Source organism: Rattus rattus, chromosome 2 (assembly GCF_011064425.1).
Source record: "Rattus rattus isolate New Zealand chromosome 2, Rrattus_CSIRO_v1, whole genome shotgun sequence".
Lineage (NCBI taxonomy): Eukaryota > Metazoa > Chordata > Mammalia > Rodentia > Muridae > Rattus > Rattus rattus.
In genome coordinates this window covers 407,182-432,770 of record NC_046155.1, presented here as the reverse complement: position 1 = coordinate 432,770, position 25,589 = coordinate 407,182, and the positions used below count along the sequence as shown (strand labels likewise).

The 25,589-nt window shown below is 45.8% G+C and overlaps 1 protein-coding gene across 1 annotated transcript; it reads right to left on the bottom strand.

The window, feature by feature from the left end:
* Nucleotides 1-224: 224 nt before the first annotated feature.
* Spindoc (spindlin interactor and repressor of chromatin binding) lies at nt 225-22,556 on the bottom strand. Its single transcript, XM_032896447.1, is given in 7 exon segments — nt 225-1,012; nt 13,465-13,516; nt 13,518-13,663; nt 13,829-13,954; nt 14,093-14,242; nt 14,318-14,647; nt 21,660-22,556. Coding segments are annotated over 7 exon segments (1,149 nt in total). The 5' UTR covers nt 21,793-22,556; the 3' UTR covers nt 225-800.
* Nucleotides 22,557-25,589: the final 3,033 nt, after the last annotated feature.

The window sequence follows — 25,589 nt, the reverse complement described above, 5'->3', positions numbered from 1 at the left end:
GCCTACCAGGTGGGTCAGTAGGTCAAGTGAAGAAAATGGGTCTCTCAGGTGATTGACACCAAGTTAAAACAGATCCTGAAGTCCAAGCAAGATCTAATCTGGGCTCATTGCTTCTTTGCACTGGACAGGGGTCGCTGACTCCCATCTGGGACTGCCTTTCAGTTTCCTGCCCCTCAAGCTGCTCTAAGAATACTCCCTTTTCCCAATGACAGCCCACACAGAACTTTTAATAAAAAAAAAAAAATAATTTATTGTCAACAAAGGCAATATATACAACAGGACAATAGATGCAACAGAACAACAGGTAAAGGGGTGGTACAGGGAACTCTCGGCAGGAATGAGGAGGTAAGAGGTAATGGAGGCCTCCTGCTGTAGGAGCCAAAAGTGGGGGAGGAAAGGTGTCCCCCGAGGTAGTGGGACTCAGTTCAAACCCCATCATGACCACCTCTGCATAAGGCACTGTGCCAGGGGAGAATGGTGGGGAGCTGAGAGGAAGGAGGAGGTGTGGGGTCAGCAAAAGATTGGGGAAGGTGTTCTCCACAGGCCAATGCCTTACCACCCAACAACCTAAGCCACCTCTGCCCACCTCAGGCTTGGCCAAGGGCAGGCATTTTCTAGTACCCCAATGTGACAGTAATGTCACACCTCCCCCCTCCACACTGTCCTGGCACCTGGTTTTATAAATTCTCCATCAGGTGGCCAAGCTGGGCAGATCTGAGATTTAAGCCAATGGGGGATGACTGCCTCCTCCTGCCTACCTTTCCTTCTTCCCACCCCTCCCTCTCTAGAAAACTGAAAACCTATACTCCACTTCCTGCCTCTGGTTGTCCCTTAACAGTGGCACTGGATTCTGACAGAACTGTGGGCCAGCCTGGGTTGTCACCTGTTCCCAACCCCTTGGTGCCCTGGGGGTGCTTGGACCAGTCCTGTAAGAGGCTGACGGCTGGTGGTTCCTCCATCCGAACACGGATAACCTGGAGATCCAGTGTCCCACGGAGCCCCGGAGGGGAGGCTGGGAAGGGATGGGAGCAAAGAGCACAGTCAGACCTTCCAACGGTCCCCAAAACTGCAAAGCATACCAGACTAACAGGGCTTTTCTCTTTTCCGTAGCCCAGTGTCTTGTCCTGGGAGAATCCAAGGAAAGCAATAGGCTCTCTTAATCGACCAGGAATGGCTGGCCTTACAACCCTTAGGCACAGAGCAAGCATTAAATGCAGCTTCTGTCCTGTGTATTCAGCACATGGGTTCACAGGGCCCATGATGTCACTCTCCAAGTTCTAACTTCGAGACTGAACATAGAAGTGAAACAGTAGGGGATGCCCAAAGAAGCCCTAACATGGCTTTGGCTGCACAGCCCAGGAGTGATAAGGCAGAAAGAGCATACATAGCACACAGACAACTGACTTAGTGCCTCAGCTTTGCCTGTCAGCCTTCATCCAGGCTCCAAATCCTTTGAGTTAATAGGTCTCAGTCAGGGGCTGGGGATTTAGCTCAGTGGTAGAGCGCTTACCTAGGAAGCGCAAGGCCCTGGGTTCGGTCCCCAGCTCCAAAAAAAAGAACCAAAAAAAAAAAAAAAAAAAAAAGGTCTCAGTCAGTTATCTTAGCAACATGGCAAAGGTACTGAGAAAGGCAAAGCTAGGCCTCCAGTTAGGGCAAAGTAGAAACACAAAACTGTCCTTGATTTGGGTCCATGCAAGTGATGTATGGCAAAGCAATCCCAGCACTTGGGAGACAGAGGCAAAGGCAGGTCATCCAGGAGTTCAAGGCCATAGCTCATGAGTTAAGGGTACTAGCTGTTCTTTCAGAGGACCCCAGTTCAATTCCCAGAGCCCACATGATAGCTCACACCTTTCTATAACTCCAGTTTCAGAGCTTCTGACATTCGTACGCAGATATACATGCAGCCCAAACACCAATAAACATAAAATAAAAATAGAGAGGGGTTGGGGATTTAGCTCAGTGGTAGAGCACTTGCCTAGCAAGCGCAAGGCCCTGGGTTCAGTCCCCAGCTCTGAAAAAAAAAAAAAAAAAAAGAGACCAGTCTAGAAAAAAAGACTCAACCCCTGCAAAGAGGGGGAAAAGCCAGGCAGTGGTGGGAGACGCCTTTAATCCCAGCATGAGACAAGAGGCAGATGGTACCTGATTTTTTTTTCTTTTTTAAGATTTACTTATTTGATTTTTTTTTTTTTTTTTAACTATAAATACACTGTAGTTTCAGACACACCAGAAGAGGGTATCAGATCCCATTACAGAAGGTTGTGAGCCACCATGTGGTTGCTGGGATTTGAACTCAGGACCTCTGGAAGAGCAGTCGGTGCTCTTAACCACTGAGCCATCTCTCCAGCCCCTGATATTTTTTAAGAAAAAATTTCCCCCACACAATTTAAGACAGGTATGACTTTGCTGTTTTTTGCTGGAGTTTAAAATTATGCGTAAGAATATAAGATAAACATGGTGACCTACACCTTTAATGTCAGTACTTGGGAATCAGAGGCAGGTAGATCTCTTGAGTTTGAGGCCAGCCTGTCTACATTACACAGAGAGTTCTATGACAGCCATGTCTACATAGAGACCCTGCTCATTAACAAAAAAAACCTGAGAATACAGCAAGTGCAGTGGTAAAGCACTTGTCTGAACAATTCTAAGATCCAGGTTCAGTTCACATACAGAGAGACTCCTCAAACCAGGTGTGGACTGCACACATGCTCTTAACTCTTGCCCATGGGAAGGCAGAGAAGGAAAATTATAACACCAAGTTCAAGGCCTGTATAGGAAGCTGAGTAAAACCCTGTCCTGTCTCAAAACAAAAAGTAAAGACAGCGGGGCAGTAGCTCAGAGGCTCAACACTAAAGTCTGAGTTGGTGCCCTGGCTGGGCTAAGCAGACATCCGTTCTCTTCTCCCGAGGAAAAGGTAAGGCAATATAATGTCAGAGTAGTGGCAGTTGGGAGGAGTAAATAGGTTTGCAGATGGACTGATGTGGGGTTTGAGACAAAAAGGGTAACTAGCAATTTACTAGAGAAGGAATAGTATGACAAGGCCTTGCGAGGTTGCCTTGGCTGCCCAGGAACTTGCTATGTAGACCAGACCAGTCTCAAACTCACGGTGATCTGCCTGCCTCCGCCTCTTGAGTGTTAGGGTCATTCCTTTTGTTTTGAGACAGGAGTTTACTAAGTAGCCCAGGATGGCGTCCAAACTCATCCTCTTGCCTCAGCCTCACTAGTGTTCACTCTGCCAACAACTTTTTTTTTTTTTCTTTTTTCTTTTTTTCGGAGCCGGGGACCGAACCCAGGGCTAAATCCCCAACCCCCTGCCAACAACTTTTAATCCACCAAACCAAATAGAGGTAACACCTAGCTACCAGTAGCGAGGCTGTTAACCAACAGAAGAGAGGGCCAGGCTATGATCTCACAGATGGTATCTAGAGCTAAGGACCCAGATGCCATCTCCTAAATATATATAAACATCGTCTATGCTAAACTTGGAAGTGCTATGACCACGGCTCATCACAGGACAATAAGCTTACAGTCTAACATAGGAATGACAGACAGCAATATGACATGCTACCAATTGTAGGAATAAATAAGCAAGGAATGTGGGAGATGCCCGCTGTGATGCTACATTTGTAGTCCCCGGACTTGGGAAGAAGAGGGTTTGAGACTCTACGAGGGTCTGCATAGATAGAAAGAGAGGGACAGAATGCAGAGGCCTAAAGTCTGGCTTTAACCTTAAGGGCAGCCAATGGAGGTTGGCAAAGAAGAAACTTCAGTATAGAATGTTTGTGGACAAAGTCAGTGCATCGGACTGCAGAAACAGGTAAAAGGCAGTTGACAGAGGAAAGATTAAAGATTGCAGCTTGGGTATGAGTGGAACAGCAGCCAGAGGAATGAAGGAGTCAAGAAAGAAGAAATAACAGCTTTATGCAGGCTGACAGAAGACCTGGAAGAGGTGAATGCCGGAGAGGAGAAAATAATTGCTTTTGCAATGGGAGAAGAGCTAACCCCTGCTAGGGTCAGTCCAGCCTTCTGCTGGAGGTACACTAGAACCCAGACACTCAACAGAAAGGGACCTTTGGAACAATTTCCTCTGAGATTGAAAAATTCTATCCTGCAGAGGAAGCTCCTTAAGTAGGAAGGTAAACAACTCAAAATAGTTTCAGGAAGTCACCCAAACTGATTAAATTCACTAAGCCTCTCCCTATGAGTAAACAATGGAAGCTCAGTTCAAAGACACTTATGAGGAAAACTGACTGGAAGAAGCAGAAACCAACTGAACTGCATGTAAGAGGTTTAGCTTGAACTGAGGTGCCTCGAAAGGACTTTCTCCAACCTGTGGAGCGGTCTACAGGCTGTGCAGTGTGCACCAAATTTCCACCTTTGTGAGTGACAGGTCACCCATGCCTTTGGTAATACAGCAGTCTTTGAATCATTTCTGTTCCTGTAAGTAACCCCTCACCTGTACCCTGGAAATGGGCAGAGACACACCTTGTTGGTGTTGTTTTATCAGTCAGGGCAGAGCAGATGGCAGTCCTTTGTCATCCTAGCTTGATGCCTGGCTTGGTGGCCAAAGCTGTTTCATGACTAGGGCACAGTTGAAAAAAAAAAAAAAAGAAAAAGAAAAAGGTAACCCCTCATCCACATTCCTGTGAGTAATGTTAACTCAATAAAACTCACTGGGTCACACTGGACTTTGGTGGCAGGCATTCTCTTGGTCTCTTGTCAGTTCCTTAACTGGGGGGAATGGATTTGTATGAATTGCATCTCCTCAAGAAAAGTGTTGCCACACAACAGGGCTGTGCATCAGCTTGTGACTGGGTATCTGGAAGAAGCCTGACAGGTTACAGCCTGTTGGGCGAGACACCCTGGCTAAGAAACCTTACCTGCCACTTATGTGGCACTAGCAGGAGGTGTGGCCTTGTTGGAGGAAGTGTGTCACTGTACAGGCAGGCCTTGAGAGCTTATGCTCAAGCTCCACCTAGCATGGAAGAGAGCCTCCCTCCCGGTCGCCTGCATCCTTCTGGTCAAAATGTAGAACTTGCCCCCCTTATACACTATGTCTAGAATTACCAGGACATAGAATAATTGTTTAGCTTTTTGTGGAACCGCTAAACTGCTTTTCCACAGTGGCTGTATCATCTTACATTCTAACCAGAAATGTATCTGTTCTTAAAAAAAAAAAAGTAGAACTTCCCACCATGCCTGCCTGGACGCTTCCATGTTTTCTGTCTTGATGACAACAGAGTAAACTCTGAACCTGTAAGCCAGCCCTATTAGATGTTGTCCTTTATTAAGAGTTGCCTTGCCATGTCTCTTTACAGCAATAAGACCCAAGGTCCAGCTTCCACCCGATAGCACTTTATTTTTGTACTGCTGGAGTTAGATCTTTGCTGGACACAGCAGTTTATGCTTATAATCTTAGCTCAAGGGCTGAGGCCGGAGAACTGAGAGATCAAGGTTAGCCTGGCCTACAGAACAGACTCTAAGTCTTGGCTACCCTTGCAAAGGACTCAAGTTCAATTCCCAGCATCTACTTGGTGGCTCACAACCATTTCTAATTCTGCAGGTGATTCAAAATGCTCACCTGGAGTCAGCAGGTCCCAAGCAAGCATGATATGCAGACTTATATGCAGACAAAACAACCAAACACATTGGGATTTTATACACATGCTAAACAATCATCCCACGCTAGTATCTTCCTTTTCTGGTTTTTATTTATTTTTATGTATTTATTTTACTTTAAACTTTTTTGGTTCTTTGTGAGTTTCATGTGATGCACCCCAGTCCCACTTATCTCCTCGGCCCCTCATATTTGCCCCTCTGCCCTTGTAACCTTCTTCCTAAACACACACACACACACACACACACACACACCCATAGAAAACACCTCATCATGGAAGCTGTAGTGTGTCACAGTGTGCCCTGAAGTACACCTGTGTCCACACACTATCATCTGCACATGTTCAGGGTTGTTTTTTTTAAATCATTGTGGTTCTATAGATGAGCTAGGGATAAAGCAAGGTAGCATGACATGGTGTGTGAGAGTGTAGGTAAGAGAAACTTTCAGAGTTGGTGTTCTTTTTTTGTTTTTTCCAGACAAGGTTTCTCTGTGTAGTCCTGCCTGTCCTGAACTCACTCTGTAGATCAGGCTGGCCTCCAACTCAGAGATCTGCCTGCCTCTGCCTCCCAAGTGCTGGGATTAAAGTTGTGCACCACCACACCCAGCTTGGTGTTTCTAATGCGAACCAGGCATCAAATTGATGTCTGGTTTGTACAGCAAGAATTTTACCCTTGAGCCAACTCTCCAGCCTGGCCTTTCTTTCAAGGTGTGGTCTCGCTACTTTGCCTGGGCTGGCATGAGGCCCCTGAGCATAAAGGCAATGGCTGGGACCACAGATGTGCGCCATTACAACGCCCAGCTCACAGTTTAGGTTTCCTACGCTCTACCCTCATGATCGAGACATTACAGAGAGCTCAGAACTTAGCTACGGGTCCAGAAGCTGGGGACTCCTCAAGCTACTGATTCTTCTGGGTACCAAGGGGACAGAATCGATGGATGGAGAAAAGAGCAGGGGAGCAAAGCCTGATGTGACAGAGAAGAGAACCCTAAAGCCAGAGAAAGCATGCTGAGAGCCGCTGAACTGCTGAGCTGCGCCTAATTCCAATGGAAGGAGTGACTCCTGAAAGCTGTCTGACCTCCCTTGTACACCATGACATGTGCCCTCCCATAAGTAAATGAAAGGAAAAACTTTTAGAAAGCTTGAGAAATAAGGAAAGAAAGCTGTGAGGATTGATTACAAGTCTTTAGGACAAACTGGTCCATTTCACTCTTGGCCCCTTGAAGAGGTCTCCTCCTGAGTGGGCTGCTCCAACTGCAGAGGTTGGACTAAGCCCACTTCTTTTAGTTCTCACTAAAGACAAACCCTACCCAGGGATCTTGGAAATGTCACACCACTCAAATGACAAGCGAGAGCAGAAAGCAGTTTCCAGCTCAAGAGCTTTGTGTCAGGCACTGCTGTTGCAGAGTACGTGACCACGCTGTGAGCCCCGAGACTGGCTGGTTATTGGGAAAGCCTAGGTGCGCTGTGGCTCATCCCTAGCACACACATTCAGTCCAAGAGCTTTCTGCTTGTGGTAAACAGGATTCAATAAAGTCAACCATAAGTCAAGAGGCAAGGCAAGCAACCTGTTGACAAGAAGTGAACATGGGAAAAACAAAAACAAGAGTAAGAGGAAGTCAGGAGGATAGAGAGAGACGCACAGGAAGTAGAAGGGAGGGATGTTCAGTTGGGAGGGGGGCTGAGACAACATGGAGAAGAACTTTCATTTTGGGAATGCTGGTGTTAAAGAAGGGCAGCTGGGTGCTTTCTCTGCCTCTCTCTGATCTCGCAGGCTCTCACCCCAACAACTGGTTGCCGAGTCTGAACTGGTAAAGTTGAACCTATTGAGACTTTGTTATAGACGACATTTGGCAATCCAACATCAGAGAAATCACACCATTTGCAGACAAACTAAGAAGCCACCAGATTTGGGAAGTCCTCAAGGAGAGAGTTATGGATGGGAAAAACCATAAAGCAAGGTGCTAGGATACTGTATAGCATCACTTTACATGGCTTGAAAACAGAAGTCAAAAACGAGAAGCCAAATGGCTTGGCTGAAACTGGCTCAGTACTGATTATCATCTTAGTACTTCATACTTTATCCTCCAGGGTCAGAGTGATGTCCTGTACCATCTCAAAGAAAAACTACATAAAGGAAAAAGAAAACTATGGAAAGTGGATTGGTAAGATACAAGCTTTAGGCTTATAAATGAAAATACTTAGGCACAGAGCAATTAAAAGATTTAATGACTGTTGTTAAAAACAACATTGCTCTGCATTTAATCAAGGGATGGAACAGCTTCAGTAGATAAAACAAAAAATTCAGGCAAGACCAGAAAACAAGTATTTTGGTGAACTGCTATATTTATAGCAGAGACCAAGGCTAAACACACAAATAAATGACATGAAATTAAAGGTTTAGAAGACATAGGAACAGATGTAACAATAATTTCACCAAAATCACGGCATCTAGATTGGCCTCCTCAGGAAGTAAATATATTCAGCTTCTAGACATTGAACTTTATCTCAGTGAAACAACATGCAGGATGGGTCAAGTGTATGCCAGAAGGACAAACAGGGAAGTTAAAACTGTATGTGGCTAATGCAGCCATGAACTTATGACTTGTTGCAGGGATGGAAAACACTGATTAAAATTCCTCCAATCTCACAAACAAACCATACAGAATGCTTTTGAGTAAAATATTTAAGGTATTCAAGGATAATCAGTCTGTCTAGACTGTCCAAAAGCAGAACAGGACAGCTGCGGACAGAGACTGGATAGTAAAGAACTGAAATAAGTGGACCTATATATTTTACCGATGTTACCTCAGAATGGAACCCAGGGTATGTATTAAGTTGGGGAAGAGGTTTTGTCTTTGTTTCTACAGGAGGAGAAAAACTGTAGACATTATCAAAATTGATAATGATTAGGTTTAATCAGGAGAGGGTCTCCTGAACAAAGAGAAGCATGGTTCAATAGGCAGCTTGGCCATTTGGTCCAAACTAACTAAGAAAGACTAACAGATACCTTCCATTTGATCAGAATGGGAAAATAAAAAATATCTTCAGGGGTTGGGGATTTAGCTCAGTGGTAGAGCGCTTGCCTAGCAAATGCAAGGCCCTGGGTTCGGGTCCCCAGCTCCGAAAAAAGAACCAAAAAAAAAAAAAAAAAAAAAAAATCTTCAAATGATTCACCAAAGGCATACTTGGTTTACTGGTGTAAAATGAAAAATAGGTTTTCTTAAACTATGTGTTCAAACTATATTTCATGTTTGAACGCTAAACTGTAGATTGCCATATGACCCACATCATCTTGGACATTAACTTTTGAGTTTTCTTCTTAAAAAGGATAATTTTGGTCTGGAGAGATGGCTCAGTGGTTAAGAGCACTGACTGCTCTTCCAGACAGAGGTCCTGAGTTCAAGTCTCAGCACCCACATGGTGGCTCACAACCATCTGTAATGGGATCTGATGCCCTCTTCTGGTGTGTCTGAAGAGTGATACTGTACTCAGATACATAAAATAAATACATAAAATAAATAAATCTTTTTTAAAAAGGACATTTTTGTTGTTTGGTATTAAAAACACAGTAAAGGGATTTAAAATGTTTTAAGTAAATTCAAAGGGTTTTTACTACAGTTCAAATTTGTTTTTTCAATCTCTAAGAGTTGGAGCGATTTGGAGCTAGGATAAAGTATTTCATGCCTACAAAACCAGCAGAGACAAACTGGTTGTTTCTAGAGTTATAGAAACGGTGGTAGTGGTGGCACATGCCTTTAATCCTACCACCCAGGCACAAAACTCAGATACAGCTCCTAATTGGTATATTTGCTCAGTAGAGAAATCATATACCATATTTACAGATTATTATAAAAACCCTCTATAGAGTTACCAGAGAGGCAGCTAATTTCCAATGGGGCCAGGAACTAAAGAACCGTTTCTGTGACTGCTGGTGAGCTCATCCCCCTGCATGCAACCCTGACCAACACTGAAGCAGATAATACCCTAATTATGGATATCATATTTATCAGTGACCTAGCAACCAGGATTCTTCATAAAGCAAAAGAGTTCACCAACATTTGCCCATTGGCTTCTATTGCAAATGCTTTCCATATTAGAGAATAAACATATAATCCTCATCCCTAAACTGTTCACTACCTCCCCAAAATAGCTATCTTCCAAACTGTGGGGACCTGAAGAATGGTCATAAACAACACCAACCACTGATGGAACCAAAACTAATGAAAAGAGGCAGTTTACAGACGAGAGGATGGGACAGCCAACACTGAGGAAGGAACCACAAAAACAGCAGCACTATTGGCTATAAGACAAACAACTAAGAAAGCAAAAGGAAAAAACCTCTTCCCCAAGTAATTCATGGTGCATGTGCGATGGTATAACAACATGGTCAACAAAGTGGAAACACTCACTAGAAGATAAATGGCAAAGATACCTAGTCCTGGGAGGTGTGAACAGAAATGGCAGAAGTTAGTGAAACACAGCAAAGACACCAAATGTTATGTAGCTCATACAGGCAAGACAGACAAGGACATAGTCAACACATCAGCTTCATACCAGAATATTACAATTCACCAGGGAACAAATCCAGAATAAATCAGAAAGGATGATAGAGGGCCAGAGAGATGGCTCAGTGGTTAAAAGCACTGACTGCTCTCCCAGAGGTCCTGAGTTCAATTCCCAGCAACCACATGGTGGCTCACAACCATCTGTAATGGGATCTGATGCCCTCTTCTGGTGTGTCTGAGGACAGCGACAGTGTGTACTTATATATAAGAAATCACAGTGATTTAAATTAAAAAGCTATTTGTAGAAGGCAGGCAGAAATTCTAGGGGAATGTCCTTTGTGACCTATAAATAAATACTTAAATCTTGATCCTATATATAAGGAGAAAGGTAAATATAGGCATACATTTATCCAAACAGGTATATTTTACTGTCAAAATTTTAAAGAAATTTTAAACTTTCAATTTTAAGATAATACTTTTACTGTTGCCAAAACCCACTTTGCCCCAGGAAAGATATACCCTGCCAAAAGAGGACCCTCAGAGTTAGGGTTGAGAAAGGGTTTTGTTTTTATCTTTCCAGGAGAATAAAAGCATCCAACTAAGGAAGCCGGAGACCAGACAAGTGAAACATCTGAAGAGAGGACATCATCAAGAGAGTACGTCCCGAGACAAAGAGTGAATTGGCCAAGTGGTATCTCCTGCCTTCAGCACGTTTCTGCTGCCCTCTATAGAAGGAAGTGGCAAACTGTCTGTCTGTCGTCCCAATTCAATTAAAACTTAAAGCTGGCTGTGGGGTTGGAGCATGGACCTCTCCTTCTCTAAACCCAGATATGCTTGTTAAAGGACAACCCAAAATCTGTGTTGCATATCTGAAGAACCACCTGGTATGAGACAAAGGAAAACAAAAAATAAGGGCCACTAGTCTCATAACCTTCTGCTTTTTTTGGGGTTGGGGATTTAGCTCAGTGGTAGAGCGCTTGCCTAGGAAGCGCAAGGCCCTGGGTTCGGTCCCCAGCTCGAAAAAAAAGAACCAAAAAAAAAAAAAAAAAAAAAAAACCTTCTGCTTTTTGATTCTAAAACCTTCTGGAGGTATAAATATTATCTCAAAATCTGTAAGATTATTATGTACATATAACCTCTGTGTAGTGACAGAACACTAAGTCTAGAAATAAGTTTGGTCAAGCTTCCTGTACATGTTTTCATGATGGAGTCTGAAACAGGTAACTAGAAACAAGTTTGTATACTTAATAGATTGTGACGCTCAAACCTTTCTGAGATCTGCTGAGATCTGCTTAAAATGTTTTACGTTTTCTACCATTCCTAACAGTAACCTTTGAGATCTCGGAGAAGATGATGGGGCCCTGTAAAGACAAATCCACTTGGATTGTAGAAACGTCAACCACAGGGAAAAACTGCCCCGTGCCTCTTCTGCTGCCAGGTTCTCCATTGGCTGGCTGCTGCATTCTACCTAGCCAGAATTGCTACTAAGCCGACAAACATTACCCAAAGATGAGCTTCATTACAGAGCTCAGGACATCCAAACTGCTGAGTTCACAGGACACTCACATGAACATTTTTACAGAACTTTTGAATACAAAACCATCTGTGGAATGCCTGGCAGAAGTAGTTTCAGTACTGTCAACAGTTTGCTAGAGTTAAATTATTTTATTTAGACAAAAGGGGGGATATGTTGCAGGATATTTGATCATGCTCTGAATCTGAGATTGTATTATTTGTAAATAATTTTTTCTGTAGAAAAAAACCTGTTTAGTTGTGGTGTGGTTTAGCCCTAGCACAAACCTTTAATTCAAGAGCTTTCTGTTTATTGTAAACCATAGGTCAAGAGGTGGAGCAAGCAACCAGTTGACAAGGAGTGAATATAGGAAAAAAAACACAGAGTAAGAGGAAGCCAGGAGGACAGAGAGATACCCAGGAAGTAGAAGGGAGGGACATTCATTAGGGGGAAGCAGTTGAAACAAGGTGGCGATGGAGAACTTTTTTGGTGGGATGTACTTTCTCTGTCTCTGATCTAACTAACAGGCTTTTACCACAGCAACTGACTCCCAAGTCTGAATTAGTACTGGTACTCTCTCGTGCACATCCACATACAAACTCATACACATAATTTACAATATAATAAAAAAAATTTTTGGGGTTGGGGATTTAGCTCAGGGGGAGAGCGCTTGCCTAGGAAGCGCAAGGCCCTGGGTTCGGTCCCCAGCTCCGAAAAAAAAAGAAAAAAAAAGGAAAAAAATTTTTTTGAGACAGGGTTTCTTTATATAGCCTTGGCTGTTCTAGAACTACCTCTTTAGATCAGGCTGGCCTTGAACTCACGGAAATCCACCTGCTTCTACCTCTGGAGTGCTGGGATTAAAGGCATGGGTCACCACCATCTGGCTATAAAAATAAATTTTTTAAAAGACTTATAAAATTAAATTAATTAAAGAGCTGGTCAGGATAGCAAATGCCTTTAATCCCAGCACTCAGGAGGCAGAGGCAGGGAAGTCTCAAGTGGACCAAAGCCAGGTTGGTCTACATCATGAATTCCAGGACAGTCAGAGCTGAATAGTGAGATCCTGTCTCAAAACGCCAAAATATTTTAGTAACAACAAAAATGTGTTTGTTTGTTTGTGTTAATTTATTTGGGGGAGGGGAAGCATGTGGGCCATGGCACACACAAGGAGGTCAGAGGACAACTTTTGGTAGCCTGTCTTCTTCTACCATTAGTTCTGGGGATTAAAGCCAAGCCATCAGCCTTGGCAGCAAGTACCATCCCCTGATGAGCCATCTATCTCCCTGGTCCCCATGTCCAGTCCAGCTCATAAGGAACGTCTCTGGGTTTTGTTTTTTAAGATAGGTTCTCACTCTGTAACCTAGGCTACTTCCAACATGTGGCAAACCTGTCTCAGACTTTCAAGTGGTGGATTATGCTTGGTTTATAAAGTATTTTTACGAGGACCAAATGAATTATATTCATGAGTTTCTCAGTCAGTAGGACAGGTTATAAACACAACACTAGCTGTCAATGGACGTTCACTTTTGATGTTCATCAGTAGCCCATGGTCCCCAAACCTGTTTAAATGGTTGAGTACCTACCTCACTTGGGCCCCTGTATCACCAGGGTGAAGTCAGTTCTTCCAGGGCTCCAGCTGGAACCAGCATCATGGTCTAAGCTGAGATTTAGCAAAGTTAATGACCACCAGGCAGAGACGCTCAGCTTAGAGGTCAGTTTCCTCAGCATTCAAACCCCTGTTGTTGGCCTAATCACCCAGCATCTCTATCTGGGCTCTGGCTGTAATCCAGTGACTCAGCTTTCCTCACCAGCCCCTCCCAGGAGGGCTCACCTGAAGAGGGACTTTGTGGCTGGGGCAGGCCCTCGGCAGCTTTGCTGTCTTTTTGAAGAGTTCTTACTGTCGGTGGTCCTGAGCTGCGTGTGGGAGAAGAGCTGGAGGACGAAGCCAGGAGGGAAGCTGCCATCAGTGAAGTGTCGGACTTCAGCTGGTGCTGCGAACGTCTCTGTGGGTGACTCAGGAGATGGGGGGTCTGGAAGAAGGCGGTGTAGAAGTATGTATGAGTAGAAGAGGATAGAACCCAAAGTCTCAAGCCCTAAGCTTCAGCTGAGCCCATGCAGATGCTCTCTGATGTCTACTTCCTTATGGACTTCTGCTCCAGTGTTACAGCCAGGCTCAGCACCCCTCATCCCCTCACCTGGGTCAGGGTCCAGGGTTTTGGTCATATGCCTGCTTCTCTTCTTTCTAGCAGGCTCATCCTCAGGGGACTCTTTCCATCTCTGACCACGGGGCTTTTTATTTCCTTGCTCTATGACAGGGGCTACTGAAAAAGGAAAAAACTTTAGCACTTTAAAGACCTCTGTATCTGAGGTCTTTAACCTCGGGCTCCTGAGAACACCTGCCCACCTCAGCCCCTTAGCACAGGGTGTCCCACTAAGCCAAAGCTCCCCTGTTGACTGACCAGGCAGCTCAAGGGGACGAAGTCCTCTGGGCCGGAGCCTCTTAGGGAGAGATGGGTTGTCCTCGGAGTCCAAGAGGACCACGATCTCTGCTGGCATCCTGGCAGGATCCGGGTTGGAGATGGGGTCTGGCTGGCCATCCTGGCCTGACTCTGAGGGGGCAAAAGCCCACTGAGCTCGAGGGCCCCCACAGGCCCCACTTCTCCCTCAGCCCTCACCCTTACTACCTAGGCTGGGCAGGGATGGCTGGTCAGTTTGGATGTCTTGCAGAAGGGCAACCCCTTCACTCCAGGCTTCCAAGATGTTGCTCTTCTCAGAGGGGCTGAGGTCCAGGGTATGAGGATGCTGCTCCAGGATGTGTGTGCGAGCAGTGTCTGCTGATGGGGACCGGATCTCAGCCCCACACACCATGCACAGCGCCCGTCCACTGCCTCCAGGGCTGTTCCCCACCAGGAACTCCTGCTCCCATGACACTTGCTGCTTGGGCTCCTCACAGCCTTCGACACCTGCTTCCAGCAGGTTAGGCCGAGGTGGTGGCGTCTTTTCCTGTTGGGTTACTGCAGAAAGGGGAACATGCTGTGAAGATGCCAGGGCTGGTGATGCTGTGCAGGATGGGTGAAGGGATTCTATGCAACAGTCTGTCTCATCAGATCCTAACAAACCAGTATGAGGCACAGAGCTAGGGTGTCTGATACTGTACTTTCAACCTTTTACCTCTTACCTAGTCCTGAGCTCCATTCCACATTTCCAGAGCTGGAAGGCATCATACACCTGCCTTGACCTCTTTGATCATCTGGCAGCTATCACTCCTGTGGGACTTCAGGTTTCCTCACCCAACAGTCAGCTCTACTCATACCCGACTTGAAGGCCACAATGCATACTTCAGTCTAGAGCAGTCAAGCTTCACATTTACTATGTAGGGAAGGTCAATTTTTAATTCCTAATCCTCTTGCTTCCACCGTGCTTGATATTTGAAGTGATAGGAATCAAACCCAGGGCTTCATGTATGCTAGGTAAGGACAAGCACTTTACCAACTGAGACAGAACTTTAACCCCGCCCCCTTTAAAGTATTAACTAGTGTCTGTATAATGTAGGGAGGAGGTGTGGGGCCATGACACATGGCCACGGAGTACACATGGAAGGGAGAGGACAATGCTGTACGATTAAGTTCTATTCATCCACCCTTACATGGGGTCATGCTTAGTTACCCAGGGTGGCCTTGAACATACATTCTCCTGCCTCTGCCTCCTGTATAGATAAGATCACAGGGCTTTACCACCAGACTCTGCTTTTTAGTTGTTCTAGTTAACCTTTTTTAATTATAGTGCTTTTTCTGTTGTAATAAAATATCAAGATCAAAGCAACTTGGGGGGTAAAGGGGTTACGGTTACAATCTACCACTGAATAAAGCCAACGTAGAGAGGACTGAAGGTAGGAGCTTGAAAGCATGCTCCCTCAGCTGGGAGGTAGTGGCCCATGTCTGTAATCCCAGCACTTGGGAAGCAGAGGCAGGTGGATCTCTTGTTGGAGGCCAGCCTGGTCTACAGATCAAATTCTGTGACAGCCAGGGCTACATAGAAAAGATTTATCTCAAAAAAACAAAATGAACAAACAAAACAAAAAAACATGCTCCCTTCCGGCTTGGTCTCAGATCAGACTTATCAGCCTAAAACTGGTGCCACCCACAGTGTGCTGGGCCCTCCCTCCCATATCAATCAATCAAAACAATTTCCAACAGATATGTCCACAGGCCAATGTGATGGAGGCAATTCCTCAACTGAGCTTCTCCTGAGGTGACGCTAGGTTTTGTCAAGCTGACAAACCACTACAGATCCACTACAGCAATATCCAAGTTTCCTGGTACCAATTTCTGCCCAATTTTGGTTCTGTTGTTTTGATAAACACATTCAAAAGCAACGAGGGGAGTATGCTGGTTAGTTTTTATGTCAACTCGACACAGCTATAGTTAACAGAGGGAGTCTCAACTGAGGAAATGCTTTCGTAAGATCAGACTACTTTCTTTTTTCTTTTCTTTGGAGCTGGGGACCGAACCCAGGGCCTTGTGCTTGTTAGGCAAGCGCTCTACCACTGAGCTAAATCCCCAACCCCTCAGACTACTTTCTTAATTGATGTGGAAGGGCCCAACTCATTACGGGTGGAGCCATCCCTGGATTGGTGGTCCTGGTTCTCTAAGAAAGCAAGTTAAATAAACATGAGAGCAAGTCAGTAAGTAGCACCCCATGATATCTACATCAGCTCCTGCCTGCCCTCACTTCTCTTGAAAAGTAACTGTTAAACGGAACTGTAAAATAAATCCTTTCTTCCCTGTATTTAAAACAAAACAAAAACTGCTGAATTAGATCAACCTGTATTTTTCAAGGTGTTTTAACATTAGAATGGAAGTCAGGGAATGTGTTGCACTGGGGAAGAGGTTATGTCTTTATTTCCACAGGTGATTAAAGACTATGGATTCCATCAAAACCGATAAAGTTATGATCTGAATAAAAGAAGCTTTCACATGAAAGGCAGGACTCAAGGAAAGGAGAGATACAGAAAGATAGCAACGCAAACAACACAGAAAGCTGATTCACCCTGTATGAGGACAGCTCAACAAACTTGCTGAAAGAGACAAATCAGTTCATGAGACTAGAAACCTTGATGTGAAATGGGCATTTGCTGAAAGATAAATATACAGGCTACAGATACCACATCAACAGGACCTTCATAAGGACATTCAAACTGTTAAGTTTGTGTGAGTGACACTTGTTTCTGTTGTAAAAGTTAAACTGTGTGCATTTTAGCTTAACCAGAAAGGGGGAAGTTAGAGAAATTTTAATCCAGCAACTTGGATTTGGCTGGAATGACTCACCTTTAATCCCTCAGGCTAGAAGACAGACATGCCCTTAAAACACACCTTTAATCCCAAATAGTGAAAAAGTTAATTTGAAGAAGGAAACTTGACATTTTTTTAAGGTGACCTCTAATTGAGGGGCACACAAAGTGATGAATTAGAGAAAGATGTGGTGATAAAATGAGTAAGAAACAGGATATGCTCTCAACTCTAATGAGAACAGATAGGAAGGAGAGGATGTAAAAGAACAGAACAAAGAGAATGAAAAAGTTTTTTTCTTCTTTTTTTTCTTTTTCTTTTTTCTTTTTTTCGGAGCTGGGGACCAAACCCAAGGCCTTGCACTTGCTAGGCAAGCGCTCTACCGCTGAGCTAAATCCCCAACCCCATGAAAAAAGTTTTACCAAGACTGTTTTACAGAGACAAGTTAGAGGTGAAGACAGAATGAAAAGGAGCCAGAAGTTTAGAAGAGATTACCAGAGTTAGTTTGAGGTTAAGCAGAACAATTCAGTGAGAAGCTGAGAGAAGCCATTTTGAATCAGTCAGCTTAGGGAGGAGTTTTGGCTAGATCAGCTGAGTTGACCCAGCCAATCAGAGTTCAGAAAGAGCTATAAAGGGTGAGTTTATTCATCGGTAAGTCTCCAAGACGACAATTACAACGAGAGGACAATTACATCTGGTGAGTAAGCCTCAGAGGCTGAGAGATGCTAGACCTAGATTAGATTGTCTGGAGGCTAGATGCTTCCAAGCCTAAGCCTACGGATAAATAAAACAGAGAAAGAAATGCTTTGGGCTCAGCCCAAACCATGCATCTGCACAGCTTGGGTACAGTTCCCATCTCATCCCTTCATCTGAGAAAATTAGTTACTTTTACATTTCCCCAGGTTGCTTTTGGTCATCACAGCAATACTAACTTAACTAAGAGAGAAAAGAAAGGGTTTACTTACAGGTTACAGTTCAGGCAGAGCCGGAAGTAGAAACCAGAGAAAGAAATGGGGTTTACTGGTTTTCTCCCAAGCTCCTTTCAACTACCTTTCTTTGCACAGCTCTGGCCTAATTAGCAATCAAGAAAATGCTCTACAGGGCTGGAGGGATGGCTTGGCGGTTAGAGCACTGACTACTCTTCCAGAGGTCCTGAGTTCAATTCCCAGCACCCACATGGTGGCTCACAACCATCTGTCATGGGATCTGACGCCCTCTTCTGGTGTGGCTGATGACAGTGACAGTATACTCATATACGTAAAATAATTTTTTTCAAAAGGAAAAGAAAATGCTCTACATAAATAGACCCACAAGGTAATCTGATTGAGGCAACTCTTTAATTTGAGGTTCCATCTTCCCAGATGGCAACCAAGATTAACCACAATAGTATATATTCTTTGGGAATGAAAATATTACATTTGAGCAATGTGATGGTTTATACATTCTTGGACCAGGAAGTAGCACAATTAGGAGATGTGGCCTTGTTGAAGTAGGTGTGTCATGTGGGTGTGGGCTTTAATACTCTCGTCCTAATTGCCTGGAAGCCAGTCTTCTCCTAGCAGCCTTCAAATGAAGATGTAGAACGCTCAGCTTTGCCTACACCACATCTGCCTGGACACAGTCATACACCCACCTTGGTGATAAAGAACTGAACCTCTGAACCTGCAAGCTAGTCACAAACACCTACAAGTTGTCTTGGTCATGGTGTCTGTTCACAGCAGTAAAACCCTAACTAAGACAATCATCTTATTGTTAACCTGTCTCTTACAATCAGCCTTCCTTTTCTGGGGACTCCTGAACTATGTGCAATGATGGCCATGCCCCCTTTGGCTTGTGTTTCTAGCTCTCTGAAGGTGAGAAGATCTCCCTCAGTAGAAACCCTCAGTTCAGAGGCAGCCTGGTTCTCTTCTGTCGGGTACCTGTGATCCCTAGGTACTGTAACTCCCCCTCTACCAACTGGGACCTAGGGAGAGGAGCTTCTGGAACAGTCTAGGTCCCAGAACCTTTTTTCCATGTGACAGGACCCCTAGTTTCAATTGGTCTTCTTCCCCTAATTCTCATAAACTCAGGCTCACGAAGGTCAACCGGGCGCCGCCAGCACTTCTTCCATGCAGCCACCTTTTCAATCTTGATTTCTACTACTCACAAGCATTCAGGAACTATGTCCATTTGGTTCTTTCTGTTCCTCCTCTTGCCACCTACCTGGGCTCTTTTCCCTCCCCTCTGGAAAATCACACTGAAGATTATTTTCTCAATTCCCCACGGAAGCTGCAAGTCCCAGCTGACCATCCTATTCCTCTTTGAGGCATGCTTCCACCACAGCACAGCACAGCACAGCACAGCACAGCACAGGCCCTCGACAGATGTCTGTTTAATGTGTCTAAATCTCAAGCACCAACAGCACTAGATATCAATGACACAGGCCTGACCGCAGCCCTTTGATCCCTTTGGCCTCCTCCTCTGCGTAATTCTCACCTGTTGCCTTCTGACAAGTCCCATACTTTATTTCAGAAGCAGTGGGATTGACTGAAGGGCCATGTTCTTGAACTTGATAGTTGAGTATTCTGCCCATGAACTATATTTCTGGCTATCTTTTTTACTTTTTGAGACAAAATCTACTATCCACGCTGGCTGAGAATTTGTGATCCTCCTGCATCAGCCTCCTGAATAACTCAAATTCCAAACCTGCTCATCAGGCCTGGCAACTGTTTATACCTTGGCAAGGCACTCAGAGAATTCTAGATACAGAGAGCCAACTGCTTAGCTAATCACTCTCCTAGAGCCTGAAGACACCCAACAATATTCAAAGCCTATTCCCAAATTTCTAAGTCTACACCACAGCACAATCTGTCTCAGTAAACTGGCAGATAATCCTTCCACTTTCAAATAACAAGACTGTGGCAGTTTGAACGAGAAGGGCCTCCAAAGTTGCATACTCAAGAATGCTTGGTCCATAGTAGAACTGTTTGAGGAGACTTAGAAGGCGTGGTTTGTTAGAGGTGGTGGATCACAATGGGTGGGGCTTTGATGTTTTAAATGCCTAATGCCACCCCAGTTAGCTCTTGTTCTCTCTGCCTTGTGCTCGTGGATCAGGTCAAGCTCTCAGCTACTACCCCAGAACCATCATGCCTGCCTGGGGCCATGCTTTTAGCCAGGATGATCACGGACTCTACCCCTAAACACCCAACTTTAAAAAAACTTTTTTTTGGTGTTTTGTGACTGGGTTTTCCTATGTAATCCTAGCTGTCCCGGGCCTCACAAGTGCTAAGATTTAAAGGTGTATTCCAGGAAGTCCCACAAACCCCTTTTGATTATTTATACTTTGCATTGGTCATGGTATTTGTCACAATAGGAAAGTAAGACAAAAACAACCCACCTTTTTTTCTTTTAAAACACTGTCTCTCTATAGCTCCGGTTGGCCTGTAAGTATATAGACTAGGATGGCCTGAAACTGCCAAGTCTGCCTGTCTCCCTCCTGAGTGATAGGCAGAAATAAAGATGTGCACTACTGCGAGAGCCTAAAGAACAAGATTTGAACTCCTCCACTTTCTCATCCCCCAGACCTTCCTAGAGCCTTGTGCCTAGGCCAAGAGGCCTCTAGAATCTTTCCACCTAACATGCTATAGTTCCATATTTACCTGTTGGGTGCACTGGGATGCACATTTAAGAGCAGGGTTTCACTTATCCTGCTCCCCACCTCTGAAAAATGCTTGGCATATAGCTGCCCCAAAAACATGATGAAGCTCTGTAGATATGTTTCCTTCTAACAGTGACGAGGCCATCCTGGTAAGCACTCTATAAGCCAGCATAAGTAAAAAATATCCTGTGTGATGCACCCAACATTGAGAGGAATAAGGCCTCTTTTTTTTTTCCTTCGAATTTGCAAAAGAAACACAATGAACGACTTAGTTCTCAATCTCTTTTGAGTACTGTCATGCTTAAGGGAAACAGGTATACCACCATAAAGAAATATTTGCATTTTTTCTTGACTACTTGTCTTCTTCCACAATGGTAGCTCTTTGTTTTCTCCTTTGGACCAGAGAGGCTGGGGAAGGGGGAAGGGAGGGGAGAGCAATGTATTCCCAGATCGTCCCTCAAACACCCCTTGCGGCGACTAATCTCCATGTAGATGGCTTGTTACCCACCCCCAAGCCAAGTCCCTCTTTTCTCAAACTGGGTGCTACTAGCAATTCCATTCAAATGCTGGGTTCTAGAATTGACACCTGTGGCTCCTGAGACTGAAGGCCTAGAGGACTGAGGAAGGGAGGAGGGTTCTACTTACTCTTTATTTCCCCTCTCTGGAGGTCACCTGCCACGCCAGCCTTCACCTCCGTTATCACTACGGGCGACTAGCCTGGGGCCGATAGGCCTGGTAGCCCCTCGGCCTAGGGTACAGACCGGAACCGGGAGACAACAGCCGCGCACAAACCACTGTACTGGGAATCCGGCCTCTACTCTGGGCCCGAGGGGGCGCAGGGAACCGGAAGACCTGAAGCGCTCCTTCGGTGTGGATGGAAGTCTCTAGACCCTGAGCGGGGGAGGGGCGGCAGAGGAAGGGGGGCTCCGAGAGGCCTGGGATTTCAAACCAGTGGGGGAGGAGCGAGGGCACCCTAGTCGCGGACCGGACCGGGAAGGGCCCTCCGGGGTTGCAGATGCCGGCCCAGGAAAGGGACCGGGGACCGGGAACTGGAGATCTACTCCCCGACCACCAAGCGGAAGTGAGGTTCCCCCCCCTCACCTCGGAGCATCGGCTCCGGCCGCGGGATCACGGCCACCACCACGGCCTCGTCGTCGTCGTCGTCCCCTTCCTCACACTTGAGCGTCACCTCGAAGCAATCCAGCGCCGCGGCGCCTTCGGCTCTCAGGGCCATGGCGAGGCGAAGAAGGGCGACCCGATAGCCGAGGACAAGCGCACAGACCTCGGCGCGCCGCCTGTGGCGGCCGCCTCCTGTCCCGGACCACGCCGGGCCCGCGGCCCGCCTAACTCACCCGCCGCTCTCCCGGCCGCCCCGCCAGCCACGGGCTTCAATGCGTCACGACCCCGGGCGGGGAGGGTTCGATCCGGGGCCCCCAACCCCGCCGCTCCCTTTTATGGAGGCTCATTGTCAGCGTCCGTCCGGCAATCCCGCCTCCTGACCAGGCTGGCCAATCACGTGAGGACACGCCCCCAGTTCCGCCCCAGCCACAGGTCTGGGCCAGAACCCTGTGCAGCGGGTTGTCTTGGGCCGCTTTGCTCGGGGACGAAACCTAGAGTCTCCCCTTGGAGCGGCGCCCACAGCTTTGGAGAGCCGGTAGCCCCACCAGTGGCCGGCGGAAAGGTGCTGCGGGGCTGCTCCGCATCTTGCTTCTAGCCTTTTCCTTGACTAGCCTCCTGGAAGGCATCGCAGACGAGAAAAGACCGGCGGGGATATAGGAAGAATACATAGGCTCAGGAGTGTGGAGACCGCATCTATTCTAATTTCCTTTGGGCCTCGTTCCTTTATACTAGCACATACGCTTTCGGGGGAAAAAAAAATCACTTTGGATCCTCCAAACAAAGATTCTAGAAGATGAAGAGGACTGGAGTGGCCGTGTGGACGTGTGTAAACCGCTTCCCGGTGGATATAATTTACGTTCAAAAAATTAAATAAAAAAACGTGAGTCCAGAGAGTGTGTGTGGCCTTTTCCCAGGACACAACAAATCCCCTGAGAGCCTCCAAGACCGGGATCCGGTTGCCATGGCGCTGCTGCTGCCTGGCTTTCATGCCTGAGTGAAGGCTGTCACAATGGGCACTTAACACTTCTACAGAAACGCTCCCCACCCCCCAGACTCACTATTCAGCGGAGAAACTGCAAAAATGTCTGGAACTAAAAATTCTGATTTTAAGTGCCACCAACAGTAATTATCAGCCCAGAAACAGTAATTCTGGATAATGTAGGAGGCTAGAGAACAGAAGAGAAACACACAATTTACTTACAGTATATTTTGTTTGTGGGCCCTGGGCATGTCCAACATACAACCACTGTATCATCAGCTTTTATTTTGTTGAGATAAGGACTCACTTTGATGTCAGTCTGACCTGGAATTTGTGTAACACTGGTTGCCCTAAACCACTTCCTCCTCCCTCTGTAACCAGGTGCAAGGATTAAAGGTCTGAACTGACACACATACAGCTTCTACAATATAAGGAATTAAGGAAAGTTCTGTTCTTTGAAATGTATCCAGTACTTCAAATATATTCCAAATGAAGCTATTTCCTAGGCCTGGCTAGTTCCTACTTAAAGGCTGTTTTCTGGTATTTGCACAAAGTCTCTGGGTAGACTCTGCTCTGTTTTTGCAGTGGGCTGGCTACAGGAAACAAGCTTCAGGGAGATAGTCCTGATAGGCAAGAAAAAAGAAAAGCCTATTTTCCCTTCCCTCTGCCTCCTTAGTTCTAACTCCTTTGGAGTGGGTGAAGCTGTGGCTCCAGTGTCTTTGTGAGTTCTTGGTTTGTGTCACTTCCCCTGTTGGGCTTCCAGCTCTTGTCATCCTGTCACTTGGGTCACCCAGTGGTTCCTATTTCTTGTTTGATTCCTAAGCAATGGATAGCCCTAGTATTGCACCAGATTTTTAATACATGTGCTTGTTTTCTTACGGGTCGTGTACCAGAACACCTGTCTGATGGTTAGAGCAACAGCTTTGGGGGGGGGGGGTATTGGTTCTCTTTGTGTGGGTCCTGAGGATTGTACTCAGGCTTGTCACTAGACCCCTACCACATACTTGACAGACTAGTTCTTTGGCCATCACAGGTGTAGTGACAGTCTTGGAGTTTCGGTTTCTTTGAAAATAAAAACCACAAAAATATACGGATATGTTTTTATTTTAGTCCCAAGTGTGGGATATGGGGTTGCTTTGGTTTGTCCATAGCAGCTATGATTAGCCTCATGCTCTAGCATGGGTGTGGTTTTGCCTGCTGCAAATAGTTTAGTTTCTGCCATTGTGTGACTTTTGGAATTCTGAGGAGTTTTGAGAGGGTATATAAATGGTAGGGTGGAGGTGGATAGTTGGGGAATTGTTGGTTGGCCTTGGTCAGTTTAAGCAGTCCCACACAAAAAAGAAACAAGAAACTAGATATCCTGGTGGCAAAGACCAAACTTGCCCCAAGGAACCTGACACCCCTGACCAGCAGTCAGCAGTCGAATGATAACATCACCCCCTTTTCAAACCCCGACCTTATTTAAGGGTCTCTTTCCTTTCCTCGATATTCTTTTCTCTCCTATGTTGTCCTTCTTACTTGGATGGAAAGGCATCCTGGGACTCAAAAGCCTAGAAACTACACATCTATGAGGGAGAAGATATTCCAGCAGAAGGAGAAGGGAAGCCCGAGACAGGGAAGCCCAGGAACCTTACAGCTCTGAGAGGAAGCTTCCTCAGTACAGGTGTTGCCGCTCCCAGAGGAGGGAGGGAATCCTCAGCTGAGCTGAGGAGCCTCAGCCCTGCTCCACTTCACTTCTCCTCATAGCTTCTTGGCTTCTTCCAAGTCCCAGCAGGCAGCAAATTCCATAAAGAGATTTACTGGGAGGGTCAAGGGTGTGGAGGGCCCAGTCCAGGAATGGCTGCCTCTGCTCTTGGGAGTGAACAGCAGGGAACTGACACAGGTTCTATATAAAGTCACAGCCTTTATATAGGATTTCTTAGTGGGCAGGGCCTTCTGGAGCAGATATTTCCAGGGTGAGGATTGGTGGGGTTTTTAAGTACTGAATTTGGGAAGCTCGGGGATTGGTGGGTTTTGTTCAGACTTTTCACCTAAAATTAGCATGTTCTGGGGAGGGTCCTGTCGAGGGGTTGGAGATGACCTTTGTGACAGTTACAGAGGCTGAAATCGCTGTCTGTTATGACTGAGTAGTCTGGAAGGGCCTGGTTGATGGACCTGCTCAGGCAGGGTCTGGCTACTTTCCTGCTTGAGGGTTTACAAGAGTCCTCTGTGCTGGGGCCTGCTCCGTTTAACATAACTGTAGCCATTTCACATCAGTCTCCATTTTGCTCATAAGGTGAAGTGAAGCTCAGGTGCTCACATTCTTATTTTCCATAGCTGACACTTAAAAACAAATGATACTAATGAAGACAAAGGTCATGGTTAAATCACTCATACCCTGTTAACTCAGTGTTCTGAGATGTCCCTGTCCACCACCTGTCCACTACCCCTTACCTCACTCAGGACCAATCAGCATAAAGGTCAGCTGATAATACTTTGTCTGGTTAGCCAAACATGGCCTACCACTTCACTGCTTGCCTTTGAACTTTTGAACCTATTTTCCTGGTGACAGACTGGTGCCACAGTTAGGTTTTTCCTCCTTACGGACCTGGACATCCAGGAGTATGGTGTGCATTCAGTAAACTATTCTTGTTTAACTGGGACTGGTGCTCGTATGGTTTGTGTGGCAAACCCCAGAGCCCAGCACTCTGGTGCCGCTGGAGTCGGTGTGAGTAGCCAGCATCTTATCTAATGTTAGAGGGTTGAAAGGGTGGAAGAAGAAAGAACCCAACAAGGAGCCAGAGACCAGTTTGTTTGTTTTCTTTTTTCTTTTTCTTTTTCTTTTTTTTCAGAGCTGGGGACCGAACCCAGGGCCTCGCACTTGCTAGGCAAGCGCTCTACCACTGAGCTAAATCCCCAACCCCAGAGACCAGTTTTAAATGCTGCTTTTATTT